We start from the raw sequence: 20,351 nt of genomic DNA on the forward strand, positions 1-20,351 counted from the left end.
GGCGTAGATGTCCACCTCGTCCTCGTCGTCCCAAGGCTGGTAGGGCTGCTGGGAGGGAACGGCTGACTTGACCAGACGGGGTCTCATCATGGCCAGCTCTAGGTCACGGGGGATATGCCTCAGACCCAGGCTTGACCTCTGGACTCTGACTCCTTTAAATTACATTACATTAGGTTACATTCATTTATTAATAATTCATTTATGAATGTTTAAAAACATTAAAATCACCTTCCTGGTCGTACATCAGCAAACAACATATACAATATTGACAATATATTCATAGACAGAATGTGTCATTGCACAAAGAGAAGTGCTGACCTTTCTTTCTCTTCTTCTTGGTCCTTTCATCCCAGGTGTTGGCACTGACAAGGGACATGTTGCCCTGGCCCAGGGAGGGCAGCAGTTTGGGCCGGGGGGCCACCGGGGGTTTGGGGACCTTCTTTGGAGGAGGAGCATCCCTCTGGGCTCTCCTGGCCAGCAGGGGTCCTGTCTGGACGAAGGCCTCGGGCCTGATGATGTCCCTGGGTGGGCTGCTGCTCCCTCTGGCAGCCTCCTCTGGCTGGGCAGCTTTCGGCACGGAGAGAACAAACACATTGTTGCTGAAGCTGCATGACTCTGAAAGGGCCGGCTCCTCCAGGGTCAGAGGGCAGGCAGGACGGGACTCAGGCTGGACCAGACTCACTGCTGGACAGGTTGGACGGGACTCAAACTGGACTACGTCCACAGGACTGGTAGGCCGGGACTCAAGAATAACGGGACAAACGCGATTACTGGGCCTCACTTTTCTCCTAGTGGTGTTCCGAGGGTTGCTAGGCCTCCCCTCAGGTTTGGAAGGCTTTTTATCAGGCTGGACCAGGCCAATGAGGCTAACAGGCCGTCTATTGGGGCCCACAGGGTTGCTAGGCCTCCCCTCAGGTCTGGAAGGCTGAATATCATAATGGACGAGGCCGACTGGTCTAACAGGCCGTCTAGTGGGGCCCAGAGGGTTGCTAGGCCTCCCCTCAGGTCTGGAAGGCTGTACATCAGGCTGGACCAGGCCCACTGGTCTAACAGGCCGTCTAGTGGGTTGCCGAGGGTTGCTAGGCCTCCCCTCAGGTCTAGTGATGCTGACAGGGATTCTAGGTATCATCATCTCATTCTGGTACAGGCTCTCTGGGCTGCTGGGCCGGGAATCAGGCAGAAGCTTGTAGTTCTTCAGAACCTCAGTGAAGGAAAGCTCCTTGTTGCGCCTGCGTCTGTTGGTTTTGGCAGGTAGCTGGGAGCTGCTGCTGTTAAACCAACCGGGAGACTCACGACATCCAGCCTGGACAGGAACCAGGGACTGGAGGTCTCTCCTCTTTCTGTGGGCAGCTGTGGGCCTCTTGGGCCTGATTTCGTCTGGAGGGGGAGCACGGGGTACAACATGCAGGGAGGGGAACGCTGAGGGCCTGAAAGAGGAGGCCATCACTGGGGCCTGGCTGACCTCTTCTCTCTCCAGCAGCACTCTGTTAGAAGGACAGAGTAGCGGAACACCGATGGACCTTGGTCCTCCAGACCCATTCAGGTTGGGCCTCCTATTCATCATTCACTGGTCTGCAGGATTCTAATCAGAATGCTCCTTCTAGTCTTGAATACTTGGAATAGGAAGTGGCTTTCAGCACCATTAAACTCTATAAAAAGAGAGTCACAGAAACATCTTTGTTTAGTATTTGGGGAAATTTAAAAAAACGTTTTAATGTCTCATCTAATTTCATCACATTCAGTTCTGAGTTGAAATAATTATTTGGGACAAGATATATTCATTAAAATGTAACAAGTTTGTTCAATTCATTTCTAAAAGCCTAGATATAACTGGTGCTCAATAAAACTGTCTATCCCCTCATTTATCCGATAAACAGGCGGACGGGCGTACTTACCGTTCACCTTGCAGTTCAATCAGCTAATGATCCTCATTTCACCAGTGGCAGCTTGGTGTTTGATCATTACGTCATCAGAAGCATTTTATATTGTGACGCAACAATGCCAAGCATCAACCTTCCTGTCATGGCTGCCCCTGTAGTTTAATATGTCAACGAAGTGTATTAATCAATCAGACAATCAATGAATGACTGAATTAGTGAAGCAATTTCTAATAAATCAGCTTAAGTGTACTGACATCATTTATGGACGAGACTAACAATTACGAAAACGCATCAAATCAATGATGCGTAAAAGTAGATTCGCTCCCACATAGTAAAGTTCGACAACGAACCACTTTAGTGGGTCAATAAACTATCCAAGACTTTGGACGAGGTATATTTGTCCCTATGCTGTAGGACAGGCTACTTATATATGAGGAACCTGCGACCATAAAGACTGTTATGCCGTTTTATAAAAAATAATCCAACAGCCATCTTCTGCATACGCGTCTTAATCTTTCCTGTGTTCATCTCCCTCGACTAGATATATCTATTCTGTGGCCACCACACGTTTTATATGTCATGTTTGTCTTGTAGCTGACAGTGGGGTGAAGACAGGAGCGCAGTTCAGCTGACACGAAGGCGCGGACTGGAGGAATCCGACATGGAGACCTGACGCCACTTTCTGATTGGTCTACTTTAAAATGAACATAAATATTATCGTAACATACTGGAGGTTGGGCTCAGTGTTCAAGTGTTGGATTTACACATGTTGATATAGAGAAATATAGTCTAATAGTGGATCGGACTTCTGCAGTGTTGGTTTTACACATGTTGATATGGAGAAATATAGTCTAATAGTGGATCGGCCTTCTGCAGTGTTGGTTTTACACATGTTGATATAGAGAAATATAGTCTAATAGTGGATCGGCCTTCTGCAGTGTTGGATTTACACATGTTGATATAGAGAAATATAGTCTAATAGTGGATCGGCCTTCTGCAGTGTTGGTGGGGTAAATACAACTGCTGATGTGTTTTGGCCTGTATTCTTTTTGCATGTTATTATTTTAAAATATTTCGGAATTCCTGATCTCGTTTATTAAACAATTACATTTTCAATAATTCTTTGATTTATTTAGCTTATCTTGTTTACATGAAGTAGCCAATGGCCTGACCATAGAAATAAGAATGAATAGAACAGACATGGAAGCTCTAACCCTGGCAAATAACTGGTACTTGTTTTTCTATTTACGATCCCCGTTAATTTCTGCCAAGGCTGCAGCTACTCTTCCTGGGGTCCAGCAACATTAAGGCAGTTACGGTGCATTCGGGAACGTATTGACATATTGACTTTTTCCACATTTTGTTACGTTACAGCTTTATTCTAAAATGAATGAAACATCTTTTCGCTAATTTATTAAAAAAAATAAACATTTAAAAATGATTTACATAATTATTCAGACTCTTTACTATGAGACTCTAAATTAAATTCAGGTGCATCTTGTTTCCATTGATCATCCTAGAGATGTTTCTACAACTTGATTGGAGTCCACCTGTGTTAATTCAATTGATTGGACATGATTTGGAAATGCACACACCTGTCTATAAAAAAGGTTCCACAGTTATCAGTGCATGTCAGAGAAAAAACCAAGCCATGAGGTTGAAGGAATAGTCCATAGAGCTCCGAGACAGGATTATATGGGCAGACGGAAACCACTCCTCAGTAAAAGACACATGACAGCCCGCTTGGAATTTGCCAAAAGGCACCTAAAGAGTCTCAGACCATGAGACTGGGGCGAAGGTACACTTTCCAACGGGACAATGAACCTAATCACACAGCCAAGACAACACAGGAGTGGCATCGGGACTTGAATCTGAATGTCCTCGAGTGTCCTTTGCCTTGATGACAGCTTGCACACTTTAAAAAAAAAGGTGGATCAGCTTAATATTGCGATAAGATTGTTGCTTCCATCATTGTCATTGTCTGCATCATTTCCAATCCCCCATATATTTTGGGGGGGTAAAAATATATATACACATATTCATACCTATATAGATATACTTTTGAAAATAATATACCTTATTTATTCCCCCCAAACCCTACCACCCTTCCCCCAATTGGAGTAAACTAATAAACTACAACACTTAGGCTTCTACCTTCAGTTTAAACATCTTATACACATTTTACAGAATCTATTTTACAATAGTTATATTTTGTTTGTTTTTAGTCCTTCCTCTATTTCTGATGTCCATCCAGTTTGATTTATCTTTGTAACTGTGCTATTTCACAACATTTCTGAACCTTTATACATTTTACAGACCCGTATGTTTTACATTGGTTATCTTGTTATTAGTCCCACCCTTCAGCTCCATTCAACCCCTCCCATCGATCTCTCAACATCATCCATTTTGGATTTCTATTTGCCATATCACACATCACATATCAACTGTGTTGTGATGCTTCACAAAAGTTCTGAAACCTTTCTATTCTCATAGCTTCTACAGATTATAAAAATAAAAACATTTTTGCTAAATTAATTATATTATTGATTGATTATGGCTTTTGAAATCACCCAGTATTGCTATCTGCAGCGTTAGGTCAAGGCAAATGTTGCAATTCTTCAGCCTTCCTGGACCTGGATCAAAATAAATGATCTAATGACTCTGCCTCCTCAAAGCAAAATCTGCAAAGCTGGGAAGACTGTATCCCCCATAAATATAACATTTGATCGGTTGCGAGAATTTTGTATAGTAATTTAAACTGAAAAATTCGAAGTTTTGAATCCGCGGTTGTTTTGCGTATCAATTCATAAACCATGTGTCATGGAATGGGTTCATCGAAAATCTCTTCCCAACTATTTTGCCATTTATATGGCACAGCTGTCAGTTTTTTGGTCCTTCAATTAAATTGGTAAATGTTTTTATTTATCACACTTTTATTTAACCATTTACGTTCTTTAATACAGGGCCGACATACAAGTTCCTTACTTTCCCCCCTTCTACTTGCCTCTTCCATTTTTGTGGTAATGCTGCAATTAGTTGGTTGTAATTTTGGGTAGAGCAGACATTTCCATATGTCTGTGTTAGATGCATGTGTGACAACTCCACCAGTCCTATTCATGATGTCATTCACTGAAATTATACATTTTTAAAATATTTATTCGAAAAAATGTTTTTTTAATCAATTAGTATTGTATTATTTGTTCTGCCTTTTCAGGTGGATTAAACTGAAATTACAACCAATTTTCTAAGGCTTGTTTTAAAAAATAACGATATTTTGGAGATTATTTCCTTTTCAAACAAACGAAAGTGAGCAGGTGTAATCTGAATAAAGGGGAAAGGCCATTCTTGAACATAGGATGAGACATTCCTACCAATTTACTAGATAACCAGTTTGGATTTAAGTATAACTTTTGTATGAGTGATGCCTTTAGTGAGAGGTCTAATGCTTTAATATTGTAATGACCTGACTAGATCATAAAGGAACAATTGTCCAGACAGAGGGTTGAGTTTACGAATGTACGGTTAATTAACCCAACTTCACACAGGCTACTGTTTGGCCGTAGCCCACGACAAAATAAATGAAGGAGACCCTATAAACCAACCGCGACCTTCTCTTGTGAAAGACAGACATAAGAGAGAGAACAACGTCTAAACCTGGTCTTATCTTCCAACGCTCCCTGCCCAACCCCCCTCCACGCCTCTCCACCAACCACCAGGAAGCCTGGCATCAGAATGTTCCAGGCATTCCTGTGATTGGCAGATAGCAGGTTGATTGGCATGTCGGACCCCGCGAACACTGGGTACTGGTAAGTACAACATAACCAACTAATAGCCTGACACATAACACACAGCTGTCTGTCTGGGTCGCTACAATATTTAATCATTTCTGTCCTCCGAATTCATAATCGTTATACTCTGTAAAAAATGAACCACCGGCATAGTAAATATTGCAAAAGAAAATCAAGTGATTTTTTTACTAAAAATAATAGGTTTCTGCTTTTGAACACATTTTAGATTATAGTCCTTAATTTATATGTGTTGAAAAAGAATCCAAGGTAATATGCTGCTAAATTTTAAACGAATATTTCTAAGTAACAACCAACAACTTAAAAATATGATGTTGAAATGATCATTATTGTGTTGGACTGACATGCCAGATCTAGTTATGAACGTCAGTTGTGCTTGGAACATTTCAACAGACGTCGTCTTGATCTTTCTCCTCTGGAAAGGCCATGTGGCAGGTAACGACCAAACTATCACTAGGAATGTAGTTTGGATCTCTACACATGTTTTCAACGAAATGTCAAAATAATTCGTTAAATAATATTCTTCAAGTACGAAAAGCCTTTAGTTAGTTATATTGCCAGAGTAAGGTATATATTTGCACGTTGATAAACTAGCTAGTTAACTTCCATGATGTCTGTGTTCAAGGTTTTACTGCTAACCTACAAAGCATTACATGGGCTTGCTCCTACCTATCTCTCTGATTTGGTCCTGCCGTACATACCTACACGTACGCTACGGTCACAAGACGCAGGCCTCCTAATTGTCCCTAGAATTTTTAAGCAAACAGCTGGAGGCAGGGCTTTCTCCTATAGAGCTCCATTTTTATGGAACGGTCTGCCTACCCATGTCAGAGACGCAAACTCGGTCTCAACCTTTAAGTCTCTACTGAAGACTCATCTCTTCAGTGGGTCATATGATTGAGTGTAGTCTGGCCCAGGAGTGGGAGGGTGAACGGAAAGGCTCTGGAGCAACGAACCACCCTTGCTGTCTCTGCCTGGCCGGTTCCCCTCTTTCCACTGGGATTCTCTGCCTCTAACCCTATTACAGGGGCTGAGTCACTGGCTTTACTGGGGCTCTCTCATGCCGTCCCTGGAGGGGGTGCGTCACCTGAGTGGGTTGAGTCACTGATGTGGTCATCCTGTCTGGGTTGGCGCCCCCCCCCCCCCTTAAGTTGTGCCGTGGCGGAGGTCTTTGTGGGCTATACTCAGCCTTGTCTCAGGATGGTATGTTGGTGGTTGAAGATATCCCTCTAGTGGTGTGGGGGCTGTGCTTTGGCAAAGTGGGTGGGGTTATATCCTTCCTGTTTGGCCCTGTCCGGGGGTGTCCTCGGAGTGGGCCACAGTGTCTCCTGACCCCTCCTGTCTCAGCCTCCAGTATTTATGCTGCAGTAGTTTATGTGTCGGGGGGCTAGGGTCAGTTTGTTATATCTGGAGTACTTCTCCTGTCCTATTCGGTGTCCTGTGTGAATCTAAGTGTGCGTTCTCTAATTCTCTCTTTCTCTCTCTCGGAGGACCTGAGCCCTAGGACCATGCCCCAGGACTACCTGACATGATGACTCCTTGCTGTCCCCAGTCCACCTGGCTGTGCTGCTGCTCCAGTTTCAACTGTTCTGCCTTATTATTATTCAACCATGCTGATCATTTATGAACATTTGAACATCTTGGCCATGTTCTGTTATAATCTCCACCCGGCACAGCCAGAAGAGGACTGGCCATCCCACATATGCTCTCTCTAATTCTCTCTTTCTTTCTCTCTCTCGGAGGACCTGAGCCCTAGGACCATGCCCCAGGAATACCTGACATGATGACTCCTTGCTGTCCCCAGTCCACCTGACTGTGCTGCTGCTCCAGTTTCAACTATTCTGCCTTATTATTATTCGACCATGCTGGTCATTTATGAACATTTGAACATCTTGACCATGTTTTGTTATAATCTCCACCCGGCACAGCCAGAAGAGGACTGGCCACCCCACATAGCCTGGTTCCTCTCTAGGTTTCTTCCTAGGTTTTGGCCTTTCTAGGGAGTTTTTCCTAGCCACCGTGCTTCTTCACCTGCATTGCTTGCTGTTTGGGGTTTTAGGCTGGGTTTCTGTACAGCACTTTGAGATATCAGCTGATGTACGAAGGGCTATATAAAATAAATTTGATTGATTTGATTGTATAGTTAACTAGTGGTGGGCGTGCTACTAGCTAGTTGACTTCCATGATGTCTGTATAGTTAGCTAGTGGTGGGCGTGCTACTAGCTAGTTGACTTCCATGATGTCTGTATCAAATCAAATGAAATCAAATTTTATTTGTCACATACACATGGTTAGCAGATGTTAATGCGAGTGTAGCGAAATGCTTGTGCTTCTAGTTCCGACAATGCAGTAATAACCAACAAGTAATCTAACTAACAATTCCAAAACTACTGTCTTGTACACAGTGTGAGGGGATAAAGAATATGTACATAAGGATATATGAATGAGTGATGGTACAGAGCAGCATAGGCAGATACAGTAGATGGTATCGAGTACAGTATATACATATGAGATGAGTATGTAAACAAAGTGGCATAGTTAAAGTGGCTAGTGATACATGTATTACATAAGGATACAGTCGATGATATAGAGTACAGTATATACGTATGCATATGAGATGAATAATGTAGGGTAAGTAACATTATATAAGGTAGCATTGTTTAAAGTGGCTAGTGATATATTTACATCATTTCCTATCAATTCCCATTATTAAAGTGGCTGGAGTTGAGTCAGTGTCAGTGTGTTGGCAGCAGCCACTCAATGTTAGTGGTGGCTGTTTAACAGTCTGATAGCCTTGAGATAGAAGCTGTTTTTCAGTCTCTCGGTACCAGCTTTGATGCACCTGTACTGACCTCGCCTTCTGGATGATAGCGGGGTGAACAGGCAGTGGCTCGGGTGGTTGATGTCCTTGATGATCTTTATGGCCTTCCTGTGACATCGGGTGGTGTAGGTGTCCTGGAGGGCAGGTAGTTTGCCCCCGGTGATGCGTTGTGCAGACCTCACTACCCTCTGGAGAGCCTTACGGTTGAGGGCGGAGCAGTTGCCGTACCAGGCGGTGATACAGCCCGCCAGGATGCTCTCGATTGTGCATCTGTAGAAGTTTGTGAGTGCTTTTGGTGACAAGCCGAATTTCTTCAGCCTCCTGAGGTTGAAGAGGCGCTGCTGCGCCTTCTTCACAATGCTGTCTGTGTGAGTGGACCAATTCAGTTTGTCTGTGATGTGTATGCCGAGGAACTTAGTTAGTTAGCTAGTGGTGGGCGTGCTACTAGCTAGTTGACTTCCATGATGTCTGTATAGTTAGCTAGTGGTGGGCGTGCTACTAGCTAGTTGACTTCCATGATGTCTGTATAGTTAGCTAGTGGTGGGCATGCTACTAGCTAGTTGACTTCCATGATGTCTGTATAGTTAGCTAGTGGTGGGCATGCTACTAGCTAGTTGACTTCCATGATGTCTGTATAGTTAACTAGTGGTGGGCATGCTACTAGCTAGTTGACTTCCATGATGTCTGTGTAGTTAGCTAGTGGTGGGCATGCTACTAGCTAGTTGACTTCCATGATGTCTGTATAGTTAGCTAGTGGTGGGCATGCTACTAGCTAGTAAGTTAGCAGGTCATTTTCTTGCCTCGGTGCTGTTTATAACTTTTGTCATTTTTGTGTATGTTTTATATGAACCGAAATAGCTATGTAACATATTAGCTACCTAGCTTACCAAAATGCATCGTCAGCAACATTACAGTAGAGCTGAACACATGTGCCCCTGCAAGGTAATGTTTGCCTGCTAGGCAAGCTAATGTAAACTCACCCCATTCCGTACAAACTTGCGCAACCGCGACATTCAAACGAAGCTAGAAAGAAAACTAAGTCAAAACCGGACTAGGTTTCTATTCATGCGTTGATCAACATCGTAATGGCTCTCTAGTATTGGAGAAAAGTTGAAAAAACGGACCCTCTGTTATATCTTGATCTGTCATGTCATAACGTACAGCATGCATAAATCAACCATTTCTGTCTTACAATCTCTCTCCACCAGGTGTAGCACTTCTATCATCCTTTAAAAACAAGAAAGTGGTGGGGGATACCTAGTCATTTTTTCCGTCATCATTGCATGCGATCGTCATTCTCAAAGCCGCTGTTTACTTCTAAGATCACTTTAGCCCCGCCCTAAAAATCCAATTAAAACTCGACACAAACCTTCCAATAGGTATGTAATGACACGTTATATAAACTCTTTATAGTGTTTTATGTACATTTTAGAGGCGATAAGTTGGACAGATCGAGTGAAAAAAGCAATTTTCCCACACAACATCTCTCCTTCTCACTATCACGCATTAGTTTCGCTTCCCCACCCGCCATTTTGAAAAAGACCTGACGGGGCTCATTGCCTGCTTGAATTATGCAGAAACGGGCAGCGTTTAGGTCATGTCATTTATTCTGTTGGAAAGGGGAGAAATTGTGCTTTACAATGTTTTTGGGGCGCTAAAATAAGGGCAATTGTTCGGACCAAGGCGATGTACGAGTTTACGTGAGTTTACGTTAGCTATCTAAAGCTGAAGTCATTTGAGTGTTATTTTCCTGACATTGTCAGAGATTTTAATACAACTTCTCTTCTTTAGGTATAGGTGTTCAGACGTACCTGAGTACTGGACAGACCATATTTTCCAGAATACATTGACAAGGTATGTCAATATATTGAAATGTCTGTGTGTTTTCATTGTAACTCACATAAGGGCTTGTAGGGCCCCATGATTTTCCCAATGAGGAAAACTCAGACGGAATCCTATGGAATCCAGAAATTGAAACAGAATACAGGTTCCCCTCAGACAGGATACACAGGATATTTTTATTAGATTGGCTATGTGCAGTGATCTGTGAGCTGCTCTGACAGCTGGTGCTTAAAGCTAGTAAGGGAGATATGAGTCTCCAGCTTCAGTGATTTTTGCAGTTCCTTCCAGTCATTGGCAGCAGAGAACTGGAAGGAAAGGCGGCCAAAGGATGACTTGGCTTTGGGGGTGACCAGAGAGATATACCTGCTGGAGCGCGTGCTACGGGTGGGTGCTGCTATGATGACCAGTGAGATATACCTGCTGGAGCGCGTGCTACGGGTGGGTGCTGCTATGGTGACCAGTGAGCTGCGATAAGGTGGGGCTTGACCTAGCAGAGACTTGTAGATTACCTGGAGCCAGTGGGTTTGGCGACGAGAGTGAAGCGAGGGCCAGCCAACGAGAGCGTACAGGTTGAGGTGGTGGGTAGTATATGGGGCTTTGGTGACAAAACGGATGGCACTGTGATAGACCGCCTCCAATTTGTTGAGTAGAGGGTTGGAGGCTATTTTATAAATGACATCGCCGAAGTCGACGATCGGTTGGATGGTCAGTTTTACGAGGGTATGTTTGGCAGCATGAGTGAAGGATGCTTTGTTGCGAACTAGGAAGCCGATTCTAGATTTACATTTTGGATTGGAGATGCTTAATGTGAGTCTGGAAGGAGAGTTTACAGTCTAACCAGACACCTAGGTATTTGTAGTTATCCACATATTCTAAGTCAGAGCCGTCCAGAGTAGTGATGCTGGAGGGGTAGTTTATATACTGTATTTTAAAATCAACCAAATGGATTGAACACGTTATTAACCCACTGTTCCTGACTTGCCTAGTTAAATGAAGGATAAACAACAAAACAAACTATTATAGTTTTCACAATTATTTCATGTGATGGGAGGACCAAGAAGAAGAAAGGTTAGCACTTCTCCTTGTGTAATAACACGTTTTCATTATACCACTGGCTGTAACTGTGTGATAACGATTGATTTCAGGAAAACGCCAAGGAGTGTGGAGATGCATCGCAGATCTACCTGTCTGTTTCTCTCTTCCTCACCTGTCCCACTGCCTCCTTCACCTGTCTCAAGGCCTCCACGCTGGTCTTCCGATGACAGACAGCTACCTAGCCTAAACCCCGCCCCCCCCTCTGAATCGGTATCTCCCTGGAATGTTCCAGAATGCCTGAACTTAGCATGCCTGCTGCTGTTTGCGTCATCTTTATCAATCAATATGACTATATGACTTAAGTTATGATATTGATCATTTTGGCTGTTGGACTGAGAGGAATAAGCTGTTGACTGACTCCATGTTTGATGTCTTTACAATCACAGAGAGATGTTGACTGACTTCATGTTTGATGACTTTACAATCACAGAGAGCTGTTGACTGACTCCATGTTTGATGTCTTTACAATCACAGAGAGCTGTTGACTGACTCCATGTTTGATGTCTTTACAATCACAGAGAGCTGTTGACTGACTCCATGTTTGATGACTTTACAATCACAGAGAGATGTTGACTTCAGATGTTTGATGACTTTACAATCACAGAGAGCTGTTGACTGACTCCATGTTTGATGTCTTTACAATCACAGAGAGCTGTTGACTGACTCGATGTTTGATGACTACAATCACAGAGAGATGTTGACTGACTCCATGTCTGATGACTACAATCACAGAGAGATGTTGACTTCAGATGTTTGATGTCTTTACAATCACAGAGAGATGTTGACTGACTCCATGTTTGATGACTACAATCACAGAGAGCTGTTGACTGACTCCATGTCTGATGACTACAATCACAGAGAGCTGTTGACTGACTCCATGTTTGATGACTTTACAATCACAGAGAGATGTTGACTTCAGATGTTTGATGACTTTACAATCACAGAGAGATGTTGACTTACTCCATGTTTGATGACTACAATCACAGAGAGCTGTTGACTGACTCCATGTCTGATGACTACAATCACAGAGAGCTGTTGACTGACTCCATGTTTGATGACTTCACAATCACAGAGAGATGTTGACTGACTCCATGTCTGATGACTTTACAATCACAGAGAGCTGTTGACTGACTCCATGTTTGATGACTACAATCACAGAGAGCTGTTGACTGACTCCATGTCTAATGACTACAATCACAGAGAGCTGTTGACTGACTCCATGTTTGATGACTTTACAATCACAGAGAGCTGTTGACTGACTCCATGTTTGATGACTTTACAATCACATAGAGCTGTTGACTGACTCCATGTCTGATGACTACAATCACAGAGAGCTGTTGACTGACTCCATGTCTGATGACTACAATCACAGAGAGCTGTTGACTGACTCCATGTTTGATGACTTTACAATCACAGAGAGCTGTTGACTGACTCCATGTTTGATGTCTTTACAATCACAGAGAGATGTTGACTGACTCCATGTCTGATGACTTTACAATCACAGAGAGCTGTTGACTGACTCCATGTCTGATGACTACAATCACAGAGAGATGTTGACTGACTCCATGTCTGATGACTACAATCACAGAGAGCTGTTGACTGACTCCATGTTTGATGACTTTACAATCACAGAGAGATGTTGACTGACTCCATGTCTGATGACTACAATCACAGAGAGATGTTGACTGACTCCATGTCTGATGACTACAATCACAGAGAGATGTTGACTGACTCCATGTCTGATGACTACAATCACAGAGAGATGTTGACTGACTCCATGTCTGATGACTACAATCACAGAGAGATGTTGACTGACTCCATGTCTGATGACTACAATCACAGAGAGATGTTGACTGACTCCATGTCTGATGACTACAATCACAGAGAGATGTTGACTGACTCCATGTCTGATGACTACAATCACAGAGAGATGTTGACTGACACCATGTCTGATGACTACAATCACAGAGAGATGTTGACTGACTCCATGTCTGATGACTACAATCACAGAGAGATGTTGACTGACTCCATGTCTGATGACTACAATCACAGAGAGATGTTGACTGACTCCATGTCTGATGACTACAATCACAGAGAGCTGTTGACTGACTCCATGTTTGATGACTTTACAATCACAGAGAGATGTTGACTGACTCCATGTCTGATGACTACAATCACAGAGAGATGTTGACTGACTCCATGTCTGATGACTACAATCACAGAGAGCTGTTGACTGACTCCATGTTTGATGACTTTACAATCACAGAGAGCTGTTGACTGACTCCATGTCTGATGACTACAATCACAGAGAGCTGTTGACTGACTCCATGTTTGATGACTTTACAATCACAGAGAGATGTTGACTGACTCCATGTCTGATGACTACAATCACAGAGAGATGTTGACTGACTCCATGTTTGATGACTTTACAATCACAGAGAGATGTTGACTGACTCCATGTCTGATGACTACAATCACAGAGAGATGTTGACTGACTCCATGTCTGATGTCTTTATAATCACAGAGAGCTGTTGACTGACTCCATGTTTGATGACTACAATCACAGAGAGATGTTGACTGACTCCATGTCTGATGACTACAATCACAGAGAGATGTTGACTGACTCCATGTCTGATGACTACAATCACAGAGAGATGTTGACTGACTCCATGTCTGATGACTACAATCACAGAGAGATGTTGACTGACTCCATGTCTGATGACTACAATCACAGAGAGATGTTGACTGACTCCATGTCTGATGACTACAATCACAGAGAGATGTTGACTGACTCCATGTCTGATGACTACAATCACAGAGAGATGTTGACTGACACCATGTCTGATGACTACAATCACAGAGAGATGTTGACTGACTCCATGTCTGATGACTACAATCACAGAGAGATGTTGACTGACTCCATGTCTGATGACTACAATCACAGAGAGATGTTGACTGACACCATGTCTGATGACTACAATCACAGAGAGATGTTGACTGACTCCATGTCTGATGACTACAATCACAGAGAGATGTTGACTGACTCCATGTCTGATGACTACAATCACAGAGAGATGTTGACTGACTCCATGTCTGATGACTACAATCACAGAGAGATGTTGACTGACTCCATGTCTGATGACTACAATCACAGAGAGATGTTGACTGACTCCATGTCTGATGACTACAATCACAGAGAGATGTTGACTGACACCATGTCTGATGACTACAATCACAGAGAGATGTTGACTGACTCCATGTCTGATGACTACAATCACAGAGAGATGTTGACTGACTCCATGTCTGATGACTACAATCACAGAGAGATGTTGACTGACTCCATGTCTGATGACTACAATCACAGAGAGCTGTTGACTGACTCCATGTTTGATGACTTTACAATCACAGAGAGATGTTGACTGACTCCATGTCTGATGACTACAATCACAGAGAGATGTTGACTGACTCCATGTCTGATGACTACAATCACAGAGAGCTGTTGACTGACTCCATGTTTGATGACTTTACAATCACAGAGAGCTGTTGACTGACTCCATGTCTGATGACTACAATCACAGAGAGCTGTTGACTGACTCCATGTTTGATGACTTTACAATCACAGAGAGATGTTGACTGACTCCATGTCTGATGACTACAATCACAGAGAGATGTTGACTGACTCCATGTTTGATGACTTTACAATCACAGAGAGATGTTGACTGACTCCATGTCTGATGACTACAATCACAGAGAGATGTTGACTGACTCCATATCTGATGTCTTTACAATCACAGAGAGCTGTTGACTGACTCCATGTTTGATGACTACAATCACAGAGAGATGTTGACTGACTCCATGTCTGATGACTACAATCACAGAGAGATGTTGACTGACTCCATGTCTGATGACTACAATCACAGAGAGATGTTGACTGACTCCATGTCTGATGACTACAATCACAGAGAGATGTTGACTGACTCCATGTCTGATGACTACAATCACAGAGAGATGTTGACTGACTCCATGTCTGATGACTACAATCACAGAGAGATGTTGACTGACTCCATGTCTGATGACTACAATCACAGAGAGATGTTGACTGACACCATGTCTGATGACTACAATCACAGAGAGATGTTGACTGACTCCATGTCTGATGACTACAATCACAGAGAGATGTTGACTGACTCCATGTCTGATGACTACAATCACAGAGAGATGTTGACTGACACCATGTCTGATGACTACAATCACAGAGAGATGTTGACTGACTCCATGTCTGATGACTACAATCACAGAGAGATGTTGACTGACTCCATGTCTGATGACTACAATCACAGAGAGATGTTGACTGACTCCATGTCTGATGACTACAATCACAGAGAGCTGTTGACTGACTCCATGTTTGATGACTTTACAATCACAGAGAGATGTTGACTGACTCCATGTCTGATGACTACAATCACAAGGAGATGTTGACTGACTCCATGTCTGATTACTACAATCACAGAGAGCTGTTGACTGACTCCATGTTTGATGACTTTACAATCACAGAGAGCTGTTGACTGACTCCATGTCTGATGACTACAATCACAGAGAGCTGTTGACTGACTCCATGTTTGATGACTTTACAATCACAGAGAGATGTTGACTGACTCCATGTCTGATGACTACAATCACAGAGAGATGTTGACTGACTCCATGTTTGATGACTTTACAATCACAGAGAGATGTTGACTGACTCCATGTCTGATGACTACAATCACAGAGAGATGTTGACTGACTCCATGTCTGATGTCTTTACAATCACAGAGAGCTGTTGACTGACTCCATGTTTGATGACTACAATCACAGAGAGATGTTGACTGACTCCATGTCTGATGACTACAATCACAGAGAGATGTTGACTGACTCCATGTCTGATGACTACAATCACAGAGAGATGTTGACTGACTCCATGTCTGATGACTACAATCACAGAGAGCTGTTGACTGACTCCATGTTTGATGACTTTACAATCACAGAGAGATGTTGACTGACTCCATGTCTGATGACTACAATCACAGAGAGATGTTGACTGACTCCATGTCTGATGACTACAATCACAGAGAGCTGTTGACTGACTCCATGTTTGATGACTTTACAATCACAGAGAGCTGTTGACTGACTCCATGTCTGATGACTACAATCACAGAGAGCTGTTGACTGACTCCATGTTTGATGACTTTACAATCACAGAGAGATGTTGACTGACTCCATGTCTGATGACTACAATCACAGAGAGATGTTGACTGACTCCATGTTTGATGACTTTACAATCACAGAGAGATGTTGACTGACTCCATGTCTGATGACTACAATCACAGAGAGATGTTGACTGACTCCATGTCTGATGTCTTTACAATCACAGAGAGCTGTTGACTGACTCCATGTTTGATGACTACAATCACAGAGAGCTGTTGACTGACTCCATGCTTGATGACTTTACAATCACAGAGAGCTGTTGACTGACTCCATGCTTGATGACTTTACAATCACAGAGAGATGTTGACTGACTCCATGTCTGATGACTACAATCACAGAGAGCTGTTGACTGACTCCATGCTTGATGACTTTACAATCACAGAGAGATGTTGACTGACTCCATGCTTGATGACTTTACAATCACAGAGAGATGTTGACTGACTCCATGTCTGATGACTACAATCACAGAGAGATTTTGACTGACTCCATGTTTGATGACTACAATCACAGAGAGCTGTTGACTGACTCCATGTCTGATGACTACAATCACAGAGAGATGTTGACTGACTCCATGTTTGATGACTACAATCACAGAGAGATGTTGACTGACTCCATGTTTGATGACTACAATCACAGAGAGATGTTGACTGACTCCATGTTTGATGACTACAATCACAGAGAGCTGTTGACTGACTCCATGTTTGATGACTACAATCACAGAGAGCTGTTGACTGACTCCATGTTTGATGACTACAATCACAGAGAGCTGTTGACTGACTCCATGTTTGATGACTTTACAATCACAGAGAGCTGTTGACTGACTCCATGTTTGATGACTTTACAATCACAGAGAGCTGTTGACTGACTCCATGTTTGATGACTACAATCACAGAGAGCTGTTGACTGACTCCATGTTTGATGACTTTACAATCACAGAGAGCTGTTGACTGACTCCATGTTTGATGACTACAATCACAGAGAGCTGTTGACTGACTCCATGTTTGATGACTACAATCACAGAGAGCTGTTGACTGACTCCATGTTTGATGACTACAATCACAGAGAGCTGTTGACTGACTCCATGTTTGATGACTACAATCACAGAGAGCTGTTGACTGACTCCATGTTTGATGACTACAATCACAGAGAGCTGTTGACTGACTCCATGTTTGATGACTACAATCACAGAGAGCTGTTGACTGACTCCATGTTTGATGTCTTTACAATCACAGAGAGCTGTTGACTGACTCCATGTTTGATGACTACAATCACAGAGAGCTGTTGACTGACTCCATGTTTAATGACTACAATCACAGAGAGCTGTTGACTGACTCCATGTTTGATGACTACAATCACAGAGAGCTGTTGACTGACTCCATGTTTGATGTCTTTACAATCACAGAGAGCTGTTGACTGACTCCATGTTTGATGACTTTACAATCACAGAGAGCTGTTGACTGACTCCATGTTTGATGACTACAATCACAGAGAGCTGTTGACTGACTCCATGTTTGATGACTTTACAATCACAAAGAGCTGTTGACTGACTCCATGTCTGATGACTACAATCACAGAGAGCTGTTGACTGACTCAATGTTTGATGACTTTACAATCACAGAGAGATGTTGACTGACTCCATGTCTGATGACTACAATCACAGAGAGATGTTGACTGACTCCATGTTTGATGACTTTACAATCACAGAGAGATGTTGACTGACTCCATGTCTGATGACTACAATCACAGAGAGATGTTGACTGACTCCATGTCTGATGTCTTTACAATCACAGAGAGCTGTTGACTGACTCCATGTTTGATGACTACAATCACAGAGAGCTGTTGACTGACTCCATGCTTGATGACTTTACAATCACAGAGAGCTGTTGACTGACTCCATGCTTGATGACTTTACAATCACAGAGAGATGTTGACTGACTCCATGTCTGATGACTACAATCACAGAGAGCTGTTGACTGACTCCATGCTTGATGACTTTACAATCACAGAGAGATGTTGACTGACTCCATGCTTGATGACTTTACAATCACAGAGAGATGTTGACTGACTCCATGTCTGATGACTACAATCACAGAGAGATTTTGACTGACTCCATGTTTGATGACTACAATCACAGAGAGCTGTTGACTGACTCCATGTCTGATGACTACAATCACAGAGAGATGTTGACTGACTCCATGTTTGATGACTACAATCACAGAGAGCTGTTGACTGACTCCATGTTTGATGACTACAATCACAGAGAGCTGTTGACTGACTCCATGTTTGATGACTACAATCACAGAGAGCTGTTGACTGACTCCATGTTTGATGACTTTACAATCACAGAGAGCTGTTGACTGACTCCATGTTTGATGACTTTACAATCACAGAGAGCTGTTGACTGACTCCATGTTTGATGACTACAATCACAGAGAGCTGTTGACTGACTCCATGTTTGATGACTTTACAATCACAGAGAGCTGTTGACTGACTCCATGTTTGATGACTACAATCACAGAGAGCTGGTGACTGACTCCATGTTTGATGACTACAATCACAGAGAGCTGTTGACTGACTCCATGTTTGATGACTACAATCACAGAGAGCTGTTGACTGACTCCATGTTTGATGACTACAATCACAGAGAGCTGTTGACTGACTCCATGTTTGATGACTACAATCACAGAGAGCTGTTGACTGACTCCATGTTTGATGACTACAATCACAGAGAGCTGTTGACTGACTCCATGTTTGATGTCTTTACAATCACAGAGAGCTGTTGACTGACTCCATGTTTGATGACTACAATCACAGAGAGCTGTTGACTGACTCCATGTTTGATGACTACAATCACAGAGAGCTGTTGACTGACTCCATGTTTGATGACTACAATCACAGAGAGCTGTTGACTGACTCCATGTTTGATGTCTTTACAATCACAGAGAGCTGTTGACTGACTCCATGTTTGATGACTTTACAATCACAGAGAGCTGTTGACTGACTCCATGTTTGATGTCTTTACAATCACAGAGAGCTGTTGACTGACTCCATGTTTGATGACTTTACAATCACAGAGAGCTGTTGACTGACTCCATGTTTGATGACTTTACAATCACAGAGAGCTGTTGACTGACTCCATGTTTGATGACTTTACAATCACAGAGAGCTGTTGACTGACTCCATGTTTGATGACTACAATCACAGAGAGCTGTTGACTGACTCCATGTTTGATGACTACAATCACAGAGAGCTGTTGACTGACTCCATGTTTGATGACTACAATCACAGAGAGCTGTTGACTTCAGATGCTTGATGACTCTCAACCACCAAAGTTGTTCTTCTTTGGACAACCGTTCTAAAACCATGAAAGGGCTTTTTGGTTTCTTCTTCTTCAGTGTCTGATAAGAGAACATTCTAGTGTTTCTATGCAAAAGGAATCATGCTTTATTTGACCGTGGAAAGATCCAGTATCTCCAATACGATTCTAAAGGACTTGACTTTACAATAAGACCATGGAAGACTATCAGTCTGTGGATGATGTGTTTTATAAATGGTTTTGATAAATAATACTCTGGATTCATGCATGTGTTGTCTGTTTACCTTAAGCCATGAAATGAAGGATGAACCTTGGATAAGGCAGAGGCATCTTTGAACAGTGATACA

At 42.8% G+C, this 20,351-nt stretch overlaps 1 protein-coding gene across 1 annotated transcript; it reads left to right on the top strand.

Annotated features, from left to right (window-relative positions):
• The first annotated feature begins 512 nt into the window (after positions 1-512).
• On the top strand, positions 513-1,190 carry LOC149972926 (uncharacterized). Its single transcript, XM_090214989.1, is given in 1 exon segment — positions 513-1,190. A coding segment is annotated over 1 exon segment (678 nt).
• The last annotated feature ends 19,161 nt before the right edge of the window (positions 1,191-20,351 follow it).

The sequence above is a fragment of the Oncorhynchus mykiss genome, chromosome 21 (assembly GCF_057628025.1).
Source record: "Oncorhynchus mykiss isolate SJ-2025 chromosome 21, ASM5762802v1, whole genome shotgun sequence".
Classification (NCBI taxonomy): Eukaryota; Metazoa; Chordata; class Actinopteri; order Salmoniformes; family Salmonidae; genus Oncorhynchus; species Oncorhynchus mykiss.